At 38.2% G+C, this 17,865-nt stretch overlaps 1 protein-coding gene across 1 annotated transcript; it reads left to right on the plus strand.

The window, feature by feature from the left end:
* The first annotated feature begins 720 nt into the window (after nucleotides 1-720).
* LOC139146204 (aromatic-L-amino-acid decarboxylase-like) lies at nucleotides 721-17,114 on the plus strand. Its single transcript, XM_070717612.1, has 6 exons — nucleotides 721-789; nucleotides 11,027-11,258; nucleotides 14,408-14,554; nucleotides 14,927-15,110; nucleotides 15,867-15,993; nucleotides 17,001-17,114. The coding sequence occupies exons 2-6, from the start codon at nucleotides 11,039-11,041 to the stop codon at nucleotides 17,112-17,114; spliced, it is 792 nt and encodes a 263-aa protein (XP_070573713.1). The 5' UTR covers nucleotides 721-789; nucleotides 11,027-11,038.
* The last annotated feature ends 751 nt before the right edge of the window (nucleotides 17,115-17,865 follow it).

Here is a 17,865-nt window from a genome sequence, read left to right on the forward strand (position 1 = left end):
GAAAGTTTAGTATAGGTGTTGCATAGACATGATTGTGGACTCATTTACATACTTTGCGAAGCTCTGTAATAAAGCCTTACATCTAAAATGAGTGCACTGACTTTGCTGTAAATACAGATGTACATTGGTCATAATTAGGCTCAATTACGCTGAACCTTAGATTGGTCTGGTTTATACTAATAATGAGCTTATTTGCACATGTAATGAAATTAAGTAATTAAGTGGTCGTGACAAATATGTATTTGATCAAATGTCAGATTTGCATTAAGTAAATGTTAATTTCTGCTGATTGTTTGATAGGTGCTCGATATTGATAAGGACTTAATTTGAATATTTTTGAATGTTTTATACAAATTATCGTAATAAGATCATGCACCAAAGCTGACAGCACTAAATATTGAACATCCGAGGTACTTTCATGATAAAGTGTGATTATCAAATCGTCACTAATTATAAACTAATTATTGTAATTAACTAAGAGGACACATGACTTTATGCTATCTTTGAAACTACTCGGTAGTCGAGGACACATTTTGCAAACATCTGGTCATGGACATTATTGATTCAAACATTTTAGGCTCATTTATAATATTCCTGGTGCAATAGTGCTGATGAGGGGAACAAATATCAGGAAGGCCGCTTTTGTAGGTCATGCGAATAGTGTATTGAGATAACAGTGCATATCAAATAGTTAGGTCAACTATAGGTCATATCATGGTGATTCGATATAGTTAGGTCATGCACTTCGTGTATATCGTGCGATCGTGTCACTGAAAACTGCGTCGTCAGGTAAGGCAAGTCGTTTTGCAATGCAGAAATTAGCTTCGTTTGTCTAACAGTATTCACAAGCCCAAGGCTTCCTTTACCATATTTCTTAACTAGTCAATGTACCTGGTAGTCAGGTGAAATAGTCAGGTAAGGCGCTGTCACGTGTTCTCCATGACCTCGGCTGCTTTGACTTTATTGTCATTCTTTCATCCGGTTGATAATACTGGGTCACGATTTAAATTCAGTGTAATCTGTACTTGCATTCTGTCAAACTTCTTTTTGAATTTTTAGTTTGTAAGTCTCTCTAATCATCTGGAAGGCATTTTTTGTGTAGCATATCAAGGCCAACCCGACCTCGACCGGATGTTGATGGGTTTTCAGTGCGTAGCTACAGTTCAGGTTTGGTGAGACCAATCTCAAAACGGTTTTATTTTGAAAATAGGGAGGGTTACGCCAAGTTGCTTCCTTTAGAATGGCGACTGTGAGTGCATGCTTAAATTAGCTGTTTTGCTGACCTTTATTACCCAAGGCCAAGCACGACCTTCACTTTTCTCTCCAAATTACAAGGTCAATGTTATGTAAAATCTGTATATCAGCTTAAGAAACGTGTTTAGTGATAATTTTGTAAAATTGACTGAAGTTGCCAGTTAGCTGTAAAGCTATTAAAATTCCAAGTAACTTTATAAACAGGACTGAATAATATTTGCCCCACGCTGAGCTGTTTTACAATTCAACATTATCTTAGGGGGTATGCCTTTGTTCATGTGTCCATTTATTCAATGAGAAAGGCAACGGCTGATAAGCACTGCTCGGAGGAAGAAAGACGGTCTAGTCTTTTCTTGGTGTTTCAACTTTATCGCACTGGTTCACGGGCTATAAATTCTGCGCTTATGAAGTGGTCAATTTAACTTGTTCTCAAAAACTACTCGTCTGATAACTTTGCAATTTTGTATAAAAATCCCTAGGCATGTTATGAGACAAATCTTTTGCTCAAAGTTTTGGGGAAACCCTCAAATTTGTATTTTTGAGGCATTTTCTCAGTCTGTGATCTTAAATGACCTAAACCAACCCAGGATAAATTGTGAACGAATTGTGAAGGTTCATGTTTGGTATCAATTTGTTCTAAAAATTTGATCAAGAAAACAATTCTGAGGTAAATTTTTTGGTGTGGGACCAATTTTTGCAACTTTTCCGACAATAAAATTTGCATCAGGCATAATTTCAGATATCGTGATGTACCCACGTGCAATTTTATACTCCTGTTTTCATTCAACTTGATAGTGGTGATAACATTAATTAAATTTTCCAGCATGGGCCCGGCCAAGTGCAGGGATTAATTACGAATTAAAGGCACATTCGGGGTGGACTATTTGATATCCTGGGGGCGGTCTGGATGCATCGATGATTTTGAAAAAAAGTTCCCGGCAGACATTAATGAAAAAAAATTCGACTGCAGATGGTTTGACGTGAAAAACTTTGAAAGGTTGAAAAAATATATATCCCGCAGAGCATGTGGAAAGAATATAATGCATGAGAAAATCTTCCAGACCCCCTGCATATCAAATAGTCCACCCCTTAGCTGTATCTTTTCAAATTATTTTTAATATGATTTCAAAGCAAACGTAACTCGAGCCACATTTTAGGTAATTTCTGACACAGCGGACTATTTTCTGCCAATATTTGTAATATGAGCCACACTAAAAAGGTTATGTTGCCATAGGATAAGACCTTTGTACAAAATGTACTTGGTATCTGGTATTATACATGTATACTGTGTACCTCTTCCAGACCATTCATGTCTATAGCAGCTTCAGTGACAATTGTCGCTATTTTTTATTTTTTTTTCAAACCCAGCAAAATCTATCACAACCACAACATTTGATGAATCTATGGAGTCAAGGTCGTGTAATAGACGGCTGAGATTTGCTGTAACTTGCGTTCTGACAAACGGGTCGCGATCGGCCATACTTAAATGATTCATTTCCGGGTCACATCTTCAAAGCTCTGATAAAGGTCCCTAGCGTAATGGTCAGTCACCTTAAGAATCCGTGAGGGAATTTGACGGGTCTCTTTTTGAGTGACCGGATTATGATACATGTATATAGAAAAATTATCAATTCTGCTGGGGTGCCTAGCGGAATGAAGGCGAGTAATTAATTCAGTGAGTTGTAGCCCTGCGTACAGGTCTGTGTGTTCCCGGCGTTATACGGCCTCCTGTGCTGGAGGCCGTATAACGCCGGGAACAGGGGGCCGTATAACGCCGGGAACACCACAGGGGAAGAAATAAGTCCCCTGGGGTGGGAGGGAGAGTTTTTTTGTGCAACGGTTTACCTTATTGATTTTATTAATTTTGACTGTGATATTTCAAATAAAGTTCAACTCCACACCGTCTGACTGCTTTATACATTACCGACAAGTCCATATCTCCTCTCCAACTTGTGCATACACCACTATAATTGCTTCGAAAACATTGCCAACTTGCTAATCCGCTGTCCGTATCACCACTGTGGGAACACACAGACCTGTACGCAGGGCTAGGTGAGTTGGTTCAGCAATCGCTAACAACTTGAAGGATTCGGTCAGTGGGTTCAGAAATCGCTAACTAGTTGAAGGATTCAGCGAGTGGGTTCAGAAATCGGTATTAACCACTTGAATGTCAGTGAGTGGGTTCTATGGAAATCCGGTCACGACATGCGACATGCGACCTGCGACTTCAAAACTGTGACCTGCGCCCTTCGAGTTTGAAACATACGACCTGCGACTTCGGTATTTAGACCAAGGTGTAACCTGCGACTTCACAACAGCGACCTGCGTCCTGCGTGTTTGTCAAAGTGCGACACATTCTTGATTTGTTCGCACCATTGCTCTGAACACGAGCCCGAAAAACACGAGGGACACCATTGCACTGTATTAAAACAGCCGGTTTACCGCATTCTCGCGAACAAAGCATAATTTTCGCACCGCTGGCCTACGCAAAAATCGGCCAGCGAAAGAATTCAACCAGCGATAGAAGTGCACGAAGGTGTGACGGTAGAGAATTCCACAAACGAAGAGCACAAATTTATTTTCCTTCTTACGAAAGGCAAACTGATCTGAAATAATGCAATAGCAATAGGGTTTTAAACGTCTACATCAGAGTTAGTTTCTGGAACTTTTCTGCCCACATGATCTAAAATATTATATACACACAAAAAATAATATGTGCATATTATAGTATGTAGATATTAGGCTTAAACACTGAAAATAGGATTGTAGGAGGGTTTAATGATGTCCTGTTTTACAGTTTTAACTCGCGTTGTATATAAAGAAAGTAGGTCACTGGCTATTCATGGTTAGCAAATATGTTTGTACTTCTGTCAATATCAGTATTATTTTAACTGCTTTACTTTGCATATGTTATTTGTGTAGACAAATGTAGTCAGAAGTAAACGAGTAGGAATATTTTTATTTTTCCAACTGAACAAAAGTTGGATCAATTCGATTTTTTGACGAAAAAGTAAAAATGAAATTAGACGAAAAGATGGCAACTTCCGATGATCAATCACTGGAGAATTGGAACAAAACTGGAAATGTTAGAAAATGAACGACAATAACTGAAAATTCTAATGTTTGCAATGACACTGACGCAGTTATGATACAGGGGGGACAACTGATGAATTAAACAGACAGCTAGATGGTTATACCACAGTGAAATGAGGATAAATACCAGAGATATCTGAAAATCAAAAGGTTTGTCGATAACATAAGGAAAGAAGCGAGGTAAGGCAGACGAAGAATATCTAAAATAATTTGAAATTATAATATCAACATATAAATGCCTATCACGTAGCATATTATTTTCCATGCATTGACACGGACTATCAATATTTCCGTCATAAAATTCTCTCTCCAGATGAAAATGAGTGAACTGGTGTGTAAATGAATTGAGTTTTGCCAGACTTGGTGAACGATTTACCAAAGCGAAAGCAATGGCTTATCAATTGAACGATGTTGTGCGTTAAATTTCCTTTCAACGTTTTACCCTTTGAGCGCTGTAATTTTCTCCCACCAAAATTTGGTGCAAAATTTTACCAATTGTATGTTTTTTCTGTAATTTGTTGATAATTTTGGACCAAATCGACATCACATTTCATTGGCTACAGGTTTTTCCCAAAATTTTTGCATGTCGCAGTTGTGAAGTCGCAGGTCGCAGTTTGACAAACATGCAGGACGCAGGTCGCTGTTGTGAAGTCGCAGGTTACACCTAGGTCTAAGTGCCGAAGTCGCAGGTCGCATGTTTCAAACTCGCAGGACGCAGGTCGCAGTTTTGAAGTCGCAGGTCGCATGTCGCATGTCGTGACCGGATTTCCATAGGGTTCAGAAATCGCTAACTAGTTGAAGGATTCAGTGAGTGGGTTCAGAAATCACTGACCGCATGTTGTTGTTGTTGTTGTTCCTTTATTCCTCCTCAATGAGAAGAGTTACATCAACAAAAACGTTTACAGAAAGAGAAAAATTAAATTAATAATAAATAAATAAGGAAATTAGCACTTGAAACAAAGTACCTGGAAGCTCTATACTAGACAAGATTGAAATAGTTCCGTAGCAGCGTGGAGAAGAATTTCTCTTTCACTCAATTGGAATAAGCGAATAATATTAGTGTTACCAAGCATAACTGAAACAAGGTCCTTATCAGTCAAATTGTATAAATGGACTGTAAACTCTACACTGGTGTTGTCAATAAGTTTTGACCAAAAGTAGTTTCTGTGGATCGCTGTCAAGGGACAAGTAGTAGCAATATGCACTAAGAGATTATTGGTGTGTTTCAATAATGACTCTCAGTATTTGTAACACAATATCTTTGTACTCATAGAACGTTTTAGCAAAAACATATAACGAAAGTGGTTCAAGTTTGGCGTGAATAGCATGAAAGAATTCAAGGTCTTGTCTCTGTTCAAGCCTAGCTCTCCAAAGGTCATTTTCTCTCTGGTAAACAGCTTCCTTAATAATAGATTTCCATATCTCTTTGGATGGAAAGAAGCCGGAAATGTAGAATTCATCTAAAAAACAAAGCAAATCATATTTTGAGAAAATTCTTACAATATCGGGAATGAAGCCCTTTTGTTTTTGAACGGCAGAAATTTTGAATTCACAAAGACGAATTAAGAAAACTTTCTTGCATATTAGGGTACTATGCAATCGACAAAGAGTGCCAAAGAATCTTAATTTGCATAGATCTAAATATGCTTCAATGGAATATAAACCAAGCGTGCTTAGAGCAATGTCTGACGAAGTTCTCGTGGGCAAACCTTGTATCAACTTTGCTGCATAACGTTGACATCTTTCAAGCATTAGAAGTTCTGTGTCGGAGATGGTCCAAAGTTCACAGGTATGAAAAACTGCCGGAATACACATCCTTTTCCAAACATCTGCGCTGATAATAGGGTTGAGACCGTTTGGGCCGATACCCGAGCTACGAAGAGAGTTGATGATGGCTCTAGCTTTTTTACAGGCAGTAACAGTTCTCTCCATTGAAGATAAAGAGCTGGTCAATTTCATGCCAACGATTGTAATGGAGTCCGTTTCGGTGACTGCTGTATTGTTCAGGAGTAAGGTTGAATGGGTTTGCCTAGATTTGCGCTCAACGTTCGATTCTCCAAAAACAATTAAGCTGCATTTGCTTGTGGAAAGTTTTAGTCTCCATAGTGAGCAGAATTCACTGACACAATCTACATGTTTTTGACAGCTAGACAGGGTAGGTGCAAGAATTGATATGTCATCTGCTAGTGCGGGTGCACCAGCAAACGATGATCCAACAAAGCAGCCAATTTCATTAGATTCTAGTTCGTTAAATAAATCGTTAATATAAACAAGGAAGAGTACTGTAGAAAGTACACTTCCCTGTCTGATTCCCTGAAATATAGGAACATCTTTCGAAGTATATCTGCCAATGGCGATTCGGCAATTTTGGCCGTGGAACATCGTGCGTAGGAACCTCCAAAGTTTTGAATTTATGCCCAGTCTATAAAGTTCTGTAAAAAGTCCATTCCACCAAATTGTGTCAAAGGCTTTGTGTATATCTAAGCTGCACATGAAGACTTTATTACGACGTTCAATGTGATAGTTGATAGTCTCTTGGATGCCGAAAGCCGTTGTGACGTTGCTTTGCCCTGGTTGATATCCCGCTTGGAGCGGATGAGGGATGTGAAAACTGGATAGCCATGGCTGTAGGCGTTGAAAAATACACAGTTCGAAGAGTTTTTGTAGGGATGGCAGTAAAGAGATACCTCTATAGTTGTTAACATTGAATTTGTCTTTGTTGCCACCTTTAAATACTGGTACTAGGTATGCTGATTTAAAGGCATATGGAGAATACTCTACATCAACCATTGCATTAAATAAATGCGTAAGACAATTGATGAGAACTGGCCCACCAAATATAATATGCTCATAAGTGATTGAATTTGGACCACCAGCTTTTTTTCGTTTTAATTTCCTTACGGCACACGAGATTTCTTCGTTAGTGAAAGGAGTAGACACAATCTGTTCCCGATTCAAATAACTCTCGGTAACTAGTAAGTTAATGTTGTTGTCGATTGTTAATTTAAAAATGCTAGAGAAAGTGTTACCTTCAAATGGCTCGTACAGTTGTTGGAAGACTTTAGCAAACGCGTCAGCTACTTTGTAAGGATCACAAATTTTCACATTATCTACCTTAAGAACATGAAAGGTATCACCTTTGTTTTTCCGTCGAGTGTTTATATATCGCCAAAAACTTCCTTGGTCAAATTCCATTGCAGTTTCAACGAAATCATACTGTTTCCTTTCCTCTTCCCTTTGTTTTTTACGTAGCTGGTTTCTGAATACTCGTTTTGATTCCTTGTAAAGACGATACGTATCATGCAGGTGTCCTCTGGGTATACCAGCTTCAATCCACTTCTTGCGGCATTCCCATGTTTTACGATGAAAATCTTTAAGTTCTGACCAATATGGTTTTAAGAAAGGTTTGAAACGAGATGATGGAATATGTTCACAGGCGGTTTCACGTAGAACATTAATAAGGGAATTCGTGACTTGTTCAATTTCGGCTGGACAAACTAATGGTTTTCTGTCAAGAGAAAGCAACTTTAGTTTGTGGGAGAGTGAGTGACTGTATGTTTGCCTGATGACACCATCGTTAACTTTAGACCACGCTAAGCGTGATCGATCAGGCAACAAATGGAAAGTAGCGACGGAGAGTTTTAAATTGCACACAACTGGGTAGTGATCTGATAAGTTCAATGCATCATCATCTAGTACTTGACACTTGGTAACATTGTCAGCTATACTCTCTGGAATCAATATATAGTCAATTGTCGATCGATGCAAGCCATCTGAGGAACAAAAAGTTTCAACTGGACCATTGCAAACGTTAAATAGGTTGACTGGTTGAAGGTTGCAAGAATCGGCAAACTGCTGAAGAGAATACTCTCTCGTTGTGACAGGATTTACTTGTCGACGTGGTCCTGCTAGACTTGCATTAAAGTCTCCCAAGAAGATCACGTGGCCGACAGGTGTATATGTATTATACAAGTCTCCCAGTAAATTAACATATTCCACGTATGAGTCTACTATGTAGTTGACAGGCGGTAAATACAAAGCAAAAAGAAAGATAGATTGATTATTTTTACAGTCCAAGAATTCAACCAGCGATAGAAGTGCACGAAGGTGTGACGGTAGAGAATTCCACAAACGAAGAGCACAAATTTATTTTCCTTCTTACGAAAGGCAAACTGATCTGAAATAATGCAATAGCAACAGGGTTTTAAACGTCTACATCAGAGTTAGTTTCTGGAACTTTTCTGCCCATATGATCTATAATATTACATACACACACAAAAAATAATATGTACATATTATAGTATGTATATATTAGACTTAAAAACTGAAATGGGATTGTAGGAGGGTTTCATGATGTCCTGTTTTTCAGTTTTAACTCGCGTTATATATAAAGAAAGTCGGTCACTGGCTATTCATGGTTAGCAAATATGTTTGTACTTCTGTCAATATCAGTATTATTTTAACTGCTTTACTTTGCATATGTTATTTGTATAGACAAATGTAGTCAGAAGTAAACCAGTAAGAATATTTTTATTTTTCCAACTGAACAAAAGTTGGATCAATTCGATTTTTTGACGAAAAAGTAAAAATTAAATTAGATGAAAAGATGGCAACTTCCGATGATCAATCACTGGAGAATTGGAACAAAACTGGAAATGTTAGAAAATGAACGACAATAACTGAAAATTCTAATGTTTGCAATGACACTGACGCAGTTATGATACAGGGGGGACAACTGATGAATTAAACAGACAGCTAGATGGTTATACCACAGTGAAATGAGGATAAATACCAGAGATATCTGAAAATCAAAAGGTTTGTCGATAACATAAGGAAAGAAGCGAGGTAAGGCAGACGAAGAATATCTAAAATAATTTGAAATTATAATATCAACATATAAATGCCTATCACGTAGCATATTATTTCCATGCATTGACACGGACTGTCAATATTTCCGTCATAAAATTCTCTCTCCAGATGAAAATGAGTGAACTGGTGTGTAAATGAATTGAGTTTTGCCAGACTTGGTGAACGATTTACCAAAGCGAAAGCAATGGCTTATCAATTGAACGATGTTGTGCGTTAAATATCCTTTCAACGTTTTACCCTTTGAGCGCTGTAATTTTCTCCCACCAAAATTTGGTGCAAAATTTTACCAATTGTATGTTTTTTCTGTAATTTGTTGATAATTTTGGACCAAATCGACATCAAATTTCATTGGCTACAGGTTTTTCCAAAATTTTTTTCAAAAATTGGAGAAAAATTGACTGGGGTTTATTATATAAAGGGGACAAATAAACTTTGGCGCTCAAAGGATTAAAGTTCACGCAAGACGCCTCCGATTTAATACCTCAGTATTAGATTGAAGGCGTCTTGCGTGAAAACACCATGAAACGTTACGAGTTGTTGTCGCATGTCGCAGTTGTGAAGTCGCAGGTCGCAGTTTGACAAACATGCAGGACGAAGGTCGCTGTTGTGAAGTCGCAGGTTACACCTAGGTCTAAGTGCCGAAGTCGCAGGTCGCATGTTTCAAACTCGCAGGACGCAGGTCGCAGTTTTGAAGTCGCAGGTCGCATGTCGCATGTCGTGACCGGATTTCCATAGGGTTCAGAAATCGCTAACTAGTTGAAGGATTCAGTGAGTGGGTTCAGAAATCACTGACCACATGAAGGATTCAGTAAGTGGGATAAGAAATCGCTAACCACTTTCAAAGATTCAGTGAGTGGGTTCAGATATCGCCAAGCCGAATGTGGATGACCAGAGGAAAAATTCGGCCATGGGTGCGAGAAATCGGATGTTAATTTTGGCATGCGTTACGCACCATAATAATATGGCCCTAAACACGATGTAGTCAGCGGCTGCTCAAGGTCAGCCTGTGTCCTAAGTCGAATACGAGGTATAGCGACTCAATATAACTGGGTTTGAAATAATGCTACACTCTGTTTTGATATTGAACTAAAGACAAGTGAACTGGTTGCTATTATGTGGTAATCGTGAAAATTAACAAAACACCATTTCTGTCACAAGTAAAATGAAGCAACATATTCCAGGAAAGGGCAGTGAACAACTCTAAAAAATAAATTTCATAAGGATGCAAAATTCAGGCGGACTCAAGTGGGAACGATAAAAAAAAAAAACGGAGCTCAAAAAGGAATAAAGACCTCTGACCGTAGGTATCGGGGAAATTGCCTAAAGAGTAAAATTATGAAGGGAATTATCAACAAACCAATGCATACAAACCAAACTGGATGAACAGCCGAGGAATGATTTATTTATTTTTTTATTTATTTGTGAACAGCCGAGGAATGATTTATTTATTTATTTATTTATTTGTTTTTAAATAAATTTGATAACTCCATAGGTGCAACACCTCTTTCCATGGAGATCGTACGTACATAAATAACAAAATACATAAAAGACAAGAAACGCGAAAAGAAATCTAGGTCAAACTATAGCAGACAAGTAATCATAATGCAGAAAGTTTTTCGAAGAGTTTCTCGAAAACTGACTCGGATTGACTGAATTGTCCTATGGAGACTATTGTACTCGTTCACATCTGCAACAGATACAGAGTTTTATAAACACTTTAAAATTGATCGTATTTTCCATAACAAATACATTATTGGACCAGTCTTGTTTGTTGGTAAAGTGGTTATCCATTTACTTGATTCGTTCCAAGGCATCCTGGAACATGGACCTCCTGGCGAAAGTTGACCAGCTTGAGAAACGGGCCAAGTGTCTGGAGTCTGGTCCTGAAGAGAGGAAGATACTAATGCAGAAAGCAGCGGAGTCGGCTGAAAAATTCTTACTCAGCTTGGAGAGTTTGGACGCTAAAATTTATGTCAAACCATGCGAAAAGTTCGCGTCACTTATACTTCGCGATTCAATTGCAGATGACGGTAGCACTTTCGGTGAGTAGATACCTCTGTATTCCTAAAGTTAATCTTACTTTGAGGCAACACAATTTGAAATATGCTATGGAATAAACTTCCAGATTCTATAAAAAGTCATGTGAAAACGTCAAACGTCATTTAAAAGACTGGTTACTTGCCTGTTGATACTACTTTCCCCCAGAAGTCGTGTGGTTTTTTGGTAACGTTGTCTGTTGTTTTCTGATCTGTCTCATATCATTTGTTTCCCCCCGTAATATATTTTGATCTGTACCTGATTTGAAATATAGTTTGCAACTATTGCTATAGATTTTTCTGTCCATATCCGCAGATGTACACCTTATGTAATCTATATAGTATGAATATTAGGCGCCCAACTCGACTTATTCAGAAGAGCTATATTGTGCCAGTGGTCCCCGCTAGGAATACCTGCTAAATTATAGAACATAAATTTAGCAATTGTACCAATTTCTCTATCTTAATTTTCCATGTGTCTTTTGAGTGAATTTACGTTTATATTTCTTCCGAAATAAACTGAACTGAACTGAGCGTTGCCGAAGATGGTATCATCACTTTTCAGATTGTAATTTCCTTCGTCCGATTTGATCTACGCTCTGCAGATTTGACCTGCAATTCGTGACGGTATTCATTTAGACTAGGTCCAACCATATTTCACCCTCAAATCAAACAATCGTACGGAAAATTGGGCAGATTTCATTATGCCATCGACGTACATGACCATTTACATTAAAATCGAACCAAATTTCGATATTGAATGTGTATTCTTAGCACTGTATTTCTTAATTAAGGTTTAATTCAGCGGGTGTCTTTATCGGCCAAACATTTTTGCCCAGAAATGCAAATTGGCGAAATCACAATCCGTGACATTATTCGGCCAGCAAATTTTTTCGCCCTTAAATCAAACGATGACAGACGAAATGTGGGCAAATTTCATGATTTTATCGGTTCGAAGACCATTAACATTAAGGGAGTGTTCAGTTATTATGGCCGGGTGGGCCGGCAAATCCCGGGGGATGTCACCTTAAATTTGAAAACTGCAAAAGGGGATATGTATTTTTCAAACAGCACAGAGCGGGGTCACATTATTGCATAAGTATCCAACCCATCAAAAAGAAGATTCAGTGTTCAAAAATATTTCGGGAAATAAAAATGATTCGCTGCATGATTTCATTCTGAATAAAAGTATGATTATCTGTCACATGAACATCTTGCCTAGGCAACTTTGAGGCGTATCTTCTTGTAATTCGGGCTCAGTGAGGGCAATGAACAATTCCTGTTACTTACATTTAAAGATATAGCAAGTTTTGTCAGGAAAAATATTCAACAGTCACTGTTACCTGTAGACAGTCATCATGTAAAAAGTTAAATAATACTTTTACGTGAAATTCCAGTGTCACAATTGATGTCCACGTCTGAACTTTCAAACACCCTATTTGAATCAAGTACATTTGTATAACTTGTCATACACCTATAAAAGCACAGATGGTTAGTTTTGTTACGTAGAAAAAATATTCATAGTTGTAGAAAAAATATTCATAGTTTTCTCATAGACAACAATGTAGTGAATCTACATTTCGGTGAAATTCCAAAATCAAATTTCTTGCACACGTACACATCCACTTGTAACTACTCTAGTCTAATCAAGTACAACCATATCAATAATTAAGAGTACATATAAATACACAGATTTACTTAGTTTTGTATTGGAAAAGTATATTAGTTTCCACATAGACTACCATATATAGTGATTCTATATTTCAGTGAAATTCCAAACGTCTTGCTCTCACATCCACTTGTAACCGCTGTAGTCTAAACAAGTATAATAATGCCCATTATCCAACGTCTATATACGCACTAGTAGAGCAAGTTTTTCAGTGGAAAAAATTATTCAGAGTTTTATCATAGACTTCCATTTATAGTGGATAAACATTTTCGGTGAAATTCTAAAATCAAATATTTTGTACACATACGAGCTGTAACTATCCTATTTCAATTAAGTACATTGAGATGTCAGTTATCAAACGTCTATAAATGTATAGATATTGCTAATTTTGTATTGAAATATTAGTACGTATTGTTCTCATAGACTACCATGTATAGTGAATCAACAGTATCAATTGAATCCAAATATCAATTTTTTGTACACACACGCACTTTTTACCTGCCACTTCAAGCAAAGTACATTTACATGAATCATCAAACATTTGTAAATGTATAGATATAGCTTGTTTTATATCGGAAAATGTTAATAATTTGCCCAATACACTCCCCTACTCCCATGTATTGTGATTTGATATTTTAGGACGAAGCACTATATCAGCCGCATTTTGCCTTCTAATAGTTGCGCAAAATATGGTGACCCATCCCAAAAGGCATGCATGAAAGTTGTCCCTCAGTCCAACCGAAAGACTAATAGTTTCCCTGCTCGCCAACTACAAAAATTTGCCACACCTGCCCTTACCCGCTTGCTTTTGTGACAAAACTTTTTCTCTCTGTCAACCAACAAAAACACACTTTCTCTTCATACAGACAGCTTTGTCGGCCGCCTCTGATACTCGGACATCTTTGACCGTGACATTGTTCCCTTTTCGCTTTTACAGTGTCGTGATTTACGTTCTCCTGTCCCTTTATCAAGTACTCATCTTGTAATCGTAATAAGCCACAAATCGAAGGGTGCATTCACAGACGCCTCTGAGTTGTGAAAGAAAAGAAAATGCGTCACCTAAAAATTCGATAAGATATTTCGGCATATTTGGCGAAATATGCAATCACTCTCAGTTGAATTTGATGAACGCTTTGTACGTTGTGTCCAGTAAATACTCTTTATGTACTGTTTCGAGAGGTTTAGCCAAGAGGTCGAATTGGTCACGGTTGAGCAACAGCAGGAACATGGTTTCTTTATTTGTAATATGATTTCATTTAATGACCTTGTGATTCGCACTATGCACATGGAATCTTGTGATGTAACCTGCTAAGAATACGAGACAGCGAGACTATACCCTGGACCTACGAGAGCACTTTCAACCTCCATGTAATAGACAAAACAGAACCAAAACTTTCAGGAGTAGCTTTAAACTGTTAAAAATTACTTCTTTAATGTGACTTCTTTAAAATTTACCGCAATTCATTCTCAATGTTTTCCTTACCAGATGAGATATTTAATCTCTATGAAAACACTGTACTGAACAGTGGCACGAAGGAAGGACTTGGCCGTTCATTTGCGTTCGTTCCAGGAAGCAGCATTTTCTCCTCAGCGATTGGAGACTTTTTGACAGCGATCACGAACAAGTACGCAGGTAGATATTTTTGGAAGTAAATTGTAACTCTTAAAGGCATTGTTGGCACTTCCAAATAAGGAAGTGTGATCTCAGGTAGTTTTATATCGCCAAAATTGTTGTTTGGTTCCCATTTCCATTTGGTTATGACAGTTCATATATGATTATATACTGGGTGACATGCTAAAGAAGAAGGGAAAATGTAGGGGGAAAAGTAGGTAATATGCCTTTGGATTCCATTCAAATGGTATCACGTTGTGAACGTGACTTCATATTTTTTTGGTTTGGTAATCAACTATAGTTGTCGTGTTTTCAGGTGTTAATTCATAGCCAGGCCTATTTTTTTCAAATAAGATGAGCAATAAATACCGCACTTGTAATTTGTGAGCACAGGTGTATTCTACGGCGGCCCAGAGGCTGTTCGGCTTGAAAACAAGCTAATCGCCTGGGCAGCTGGTCTCGTAGGTTATCCCACCACGCATGCGGGGAACTTATCATCTGGTGGCTCAGCCTCGACCTTGATCGCCTTAGCAACGGCCAGGGACAGTATGGATATTAGACCAAGAGATTATGAAAGGTAATTTTATTCATTCATTCATTCATTCATTCATTCATTCATTCATTCATTCATTCATTCATTCATTCATTCATTCATTCATTCATCCATTCATTCATTCATTCATTCATTCATTCATTCATTCATTCATTCATTCATTCATTCTTTCATTCATTCTTTCATTCATTTTGAGAAACCTTCAACTCTGTATTCTGTCGATTGGCCATAGGAAGGGTAACATAGCTGGAACAATTGCTTCGACTAATAAGTGTTCTGTGTTTTATTTGTCTGTTTGCCTTTAAATTCCCATTTTGAACTGTCCAGTAAGTAAAGTGACAAAAAGTCTGTTTTAAAATTTGGTGACTGATGGTCAGGGCGGCGCCATGATCTCTGAACAAATATTGTCTGAAATGTCATATTTTATTATATTTTGAACCGGCACGATCGACATTTTTGACATTTTGTTCAATCAAGATCCCACGAGCCCATTCGATGAATTTTTACTGTTGCTACTAACGTAAAAACGAAGTGAAATGGCCAATAACAAGACCTTCTTCAAAAGTCTTACCGCATTAAGTACTCTGCTAGCGAACACTGAAATATTTTGAAACTGACGGTACAGCAACGATGAAACGCAGTGTGGGAAAATTCTTACAGGGCATCGAATGCACTCCCTATTGAGTATTTAGTATTGTATACATATTCTCTGATGTCATTAACCGATCAGGCCTATTCCCCCTTGTATTTACTATCTCATCTCTGTGTAATTACATTCAGGATCGTTGTGTACCTGACAGAGATGACACACAACTGTTTAAGGAAAGCCTTGAAGTTTCTGGGCATGAAGGATGTTATCATAAGAGAAGTTCTACCAGAAGTTCTACAGATTCTACCATTGATTTGGGTGTTTTTTTTGGGGGGGGGCGAAGACAAAGTGCGCCCAAAACTGTGCATTTCTGGTTCTCATGTTCCATCGGCAAGGATAGATGACATGCCTCTTTTCTCCAATTGCTATTTATTATATTCAAGCTTGATGTGGCCTAGATACTGTAAAATTGTAGTTTGTCTCGATAGAGTGCTGCAGCATTAGCTCATTAGCTACTAGTGCTAACTCTATTGGGAGTACTGCCAATGCCAACTCTATGGGGAGTTACTACCAGTAATAACTCTATGGGCAGTTACTACCAATGCTAACTCTATGAAGAGTTACTATCAGTGCTAACTCAGTGGGGAGTTACTATCAGTGCTAACTCTATGGGCAGTTACTACCAGTGCTAACTCTATGGGCAGTTACTACCAATGCTAACTCTATGGGCAGTTATTACCAGTATTTATGGGGAGATACTACCAGTACTAACTCCATGAGAAAAATTAAGAATTCAAGAAGAAAGTGGAATGTCGATGGTTCTACTCCGGAATAAAAAGGACGCGATGCGTACGCCGTTCTACATACTCAGAACGCCCAAATAATCACGTGATGCCGGTACAAACAAACCCACATGTGTACTGAACGCGTATGGAAATACACGTACGTCTGTGCGCGTTTGCGCACATGGCTTTGTTTGTACCGTGGTCGATTCGAATTCCGGGTTTGGCCTATTACTTTACAGGCTTCAAAGTGAGTCCACTTGATTCCAATCGATGGGCAGAGAATATGTCCCCATCTACACAGACTGTCATCATAGTGCTGTATAGAACGAACGTGTCATTTGATTTTATTGCCCGTGCATTCTGTCAGAAGACAGTACGAATCTGCAGGAATCTGCCTTGCGCCCTCAACCACTGCCAATTCACACACGTGTGTTAGTTTGCAGACGGAATTGCTGTTCGTATCGATATAGATGAGAGAAACAGGAGATCTCGGTTCCTTTTTATTGTGTCACACACTTTACTTTCCATTTTTTCTTGTAGCCTATGACGGATTTGTCGCCAAACCCTACCCTCAACTTAGTGTCGTGGTCTTCTTCTACGACACGGGCGATGACGAGCGGACCGACAAGTTCAACAGAGAACTTCAGAGTATGATATTGGAAGATGGCCGAGTCTTCCTATCGACCGTGACCGTCAGAGGGAAATATCGCCTGAGGATATGCGTGCTGACCTGCCAAACTCACCGAAAACATATCGATCTGTTTCTTCACATAATCGAAGAAAAGACGAAGATATTGAAAGCAAAATATAATGTTTAACCGTCAAACATATCAAATTTGGTCCTTCCTTTTCGATACCGTTGCTCTTGCGATTTAGGAATTTTTATATGAAACCTCTAACGAACGTTCCTTTTCAAGTTTCGTCAAAATTATTATAAAACGTGTAAATTGTCAAGAATTTTTATTCATTGTTTGCTACATTTTACTAAATTAACTGTTTTTCAGCGCAACTTCACAATTTGGAAGTGGAAGATATTACAGTCAGTCGTGTTTTTGAGGGTTGTTATAGCGTACTGCAATTGTGAGAATGTTGAACCGGTGTAAATCCCTAACGTTTCGTAACCAAACGATATAATTTGAAATATACACATCGTTGGGACACAACATACCATGGGTTTTGTGGATGTAATAGAACAAAAATAGCATTATACTGGACTATTTCCACTGGCAATGCAAATGCTAATCACACGTTTGTGAATAAAGGGTGATCTTTCTAGGAAGCAGTGAAGAAGATAGAGACACGATGTTCCGTGTCGTCGGTAGAAAGCCACGATGTAATTTGAATCCCATCAGAAGCTTCCAAACAAGACAATAAATTGGGGTTGATCTCATTGGCTTTCCTGACT

The sequence above is a fragment of the Ptychodera flava genome, chromosome 12 (assembly GCF_041260155.1).
Source record: "Ptychodera flava strain L36383 chromosome 12, AS_Pfla_20210202, whole genome shotgun sequence".
Taxonomy (NCBI): Eukaryota; Metazoa; Hemichordata; class Enteropneusta; family Ptychoderidae; genus Ptychodera; species Ptychodera flava.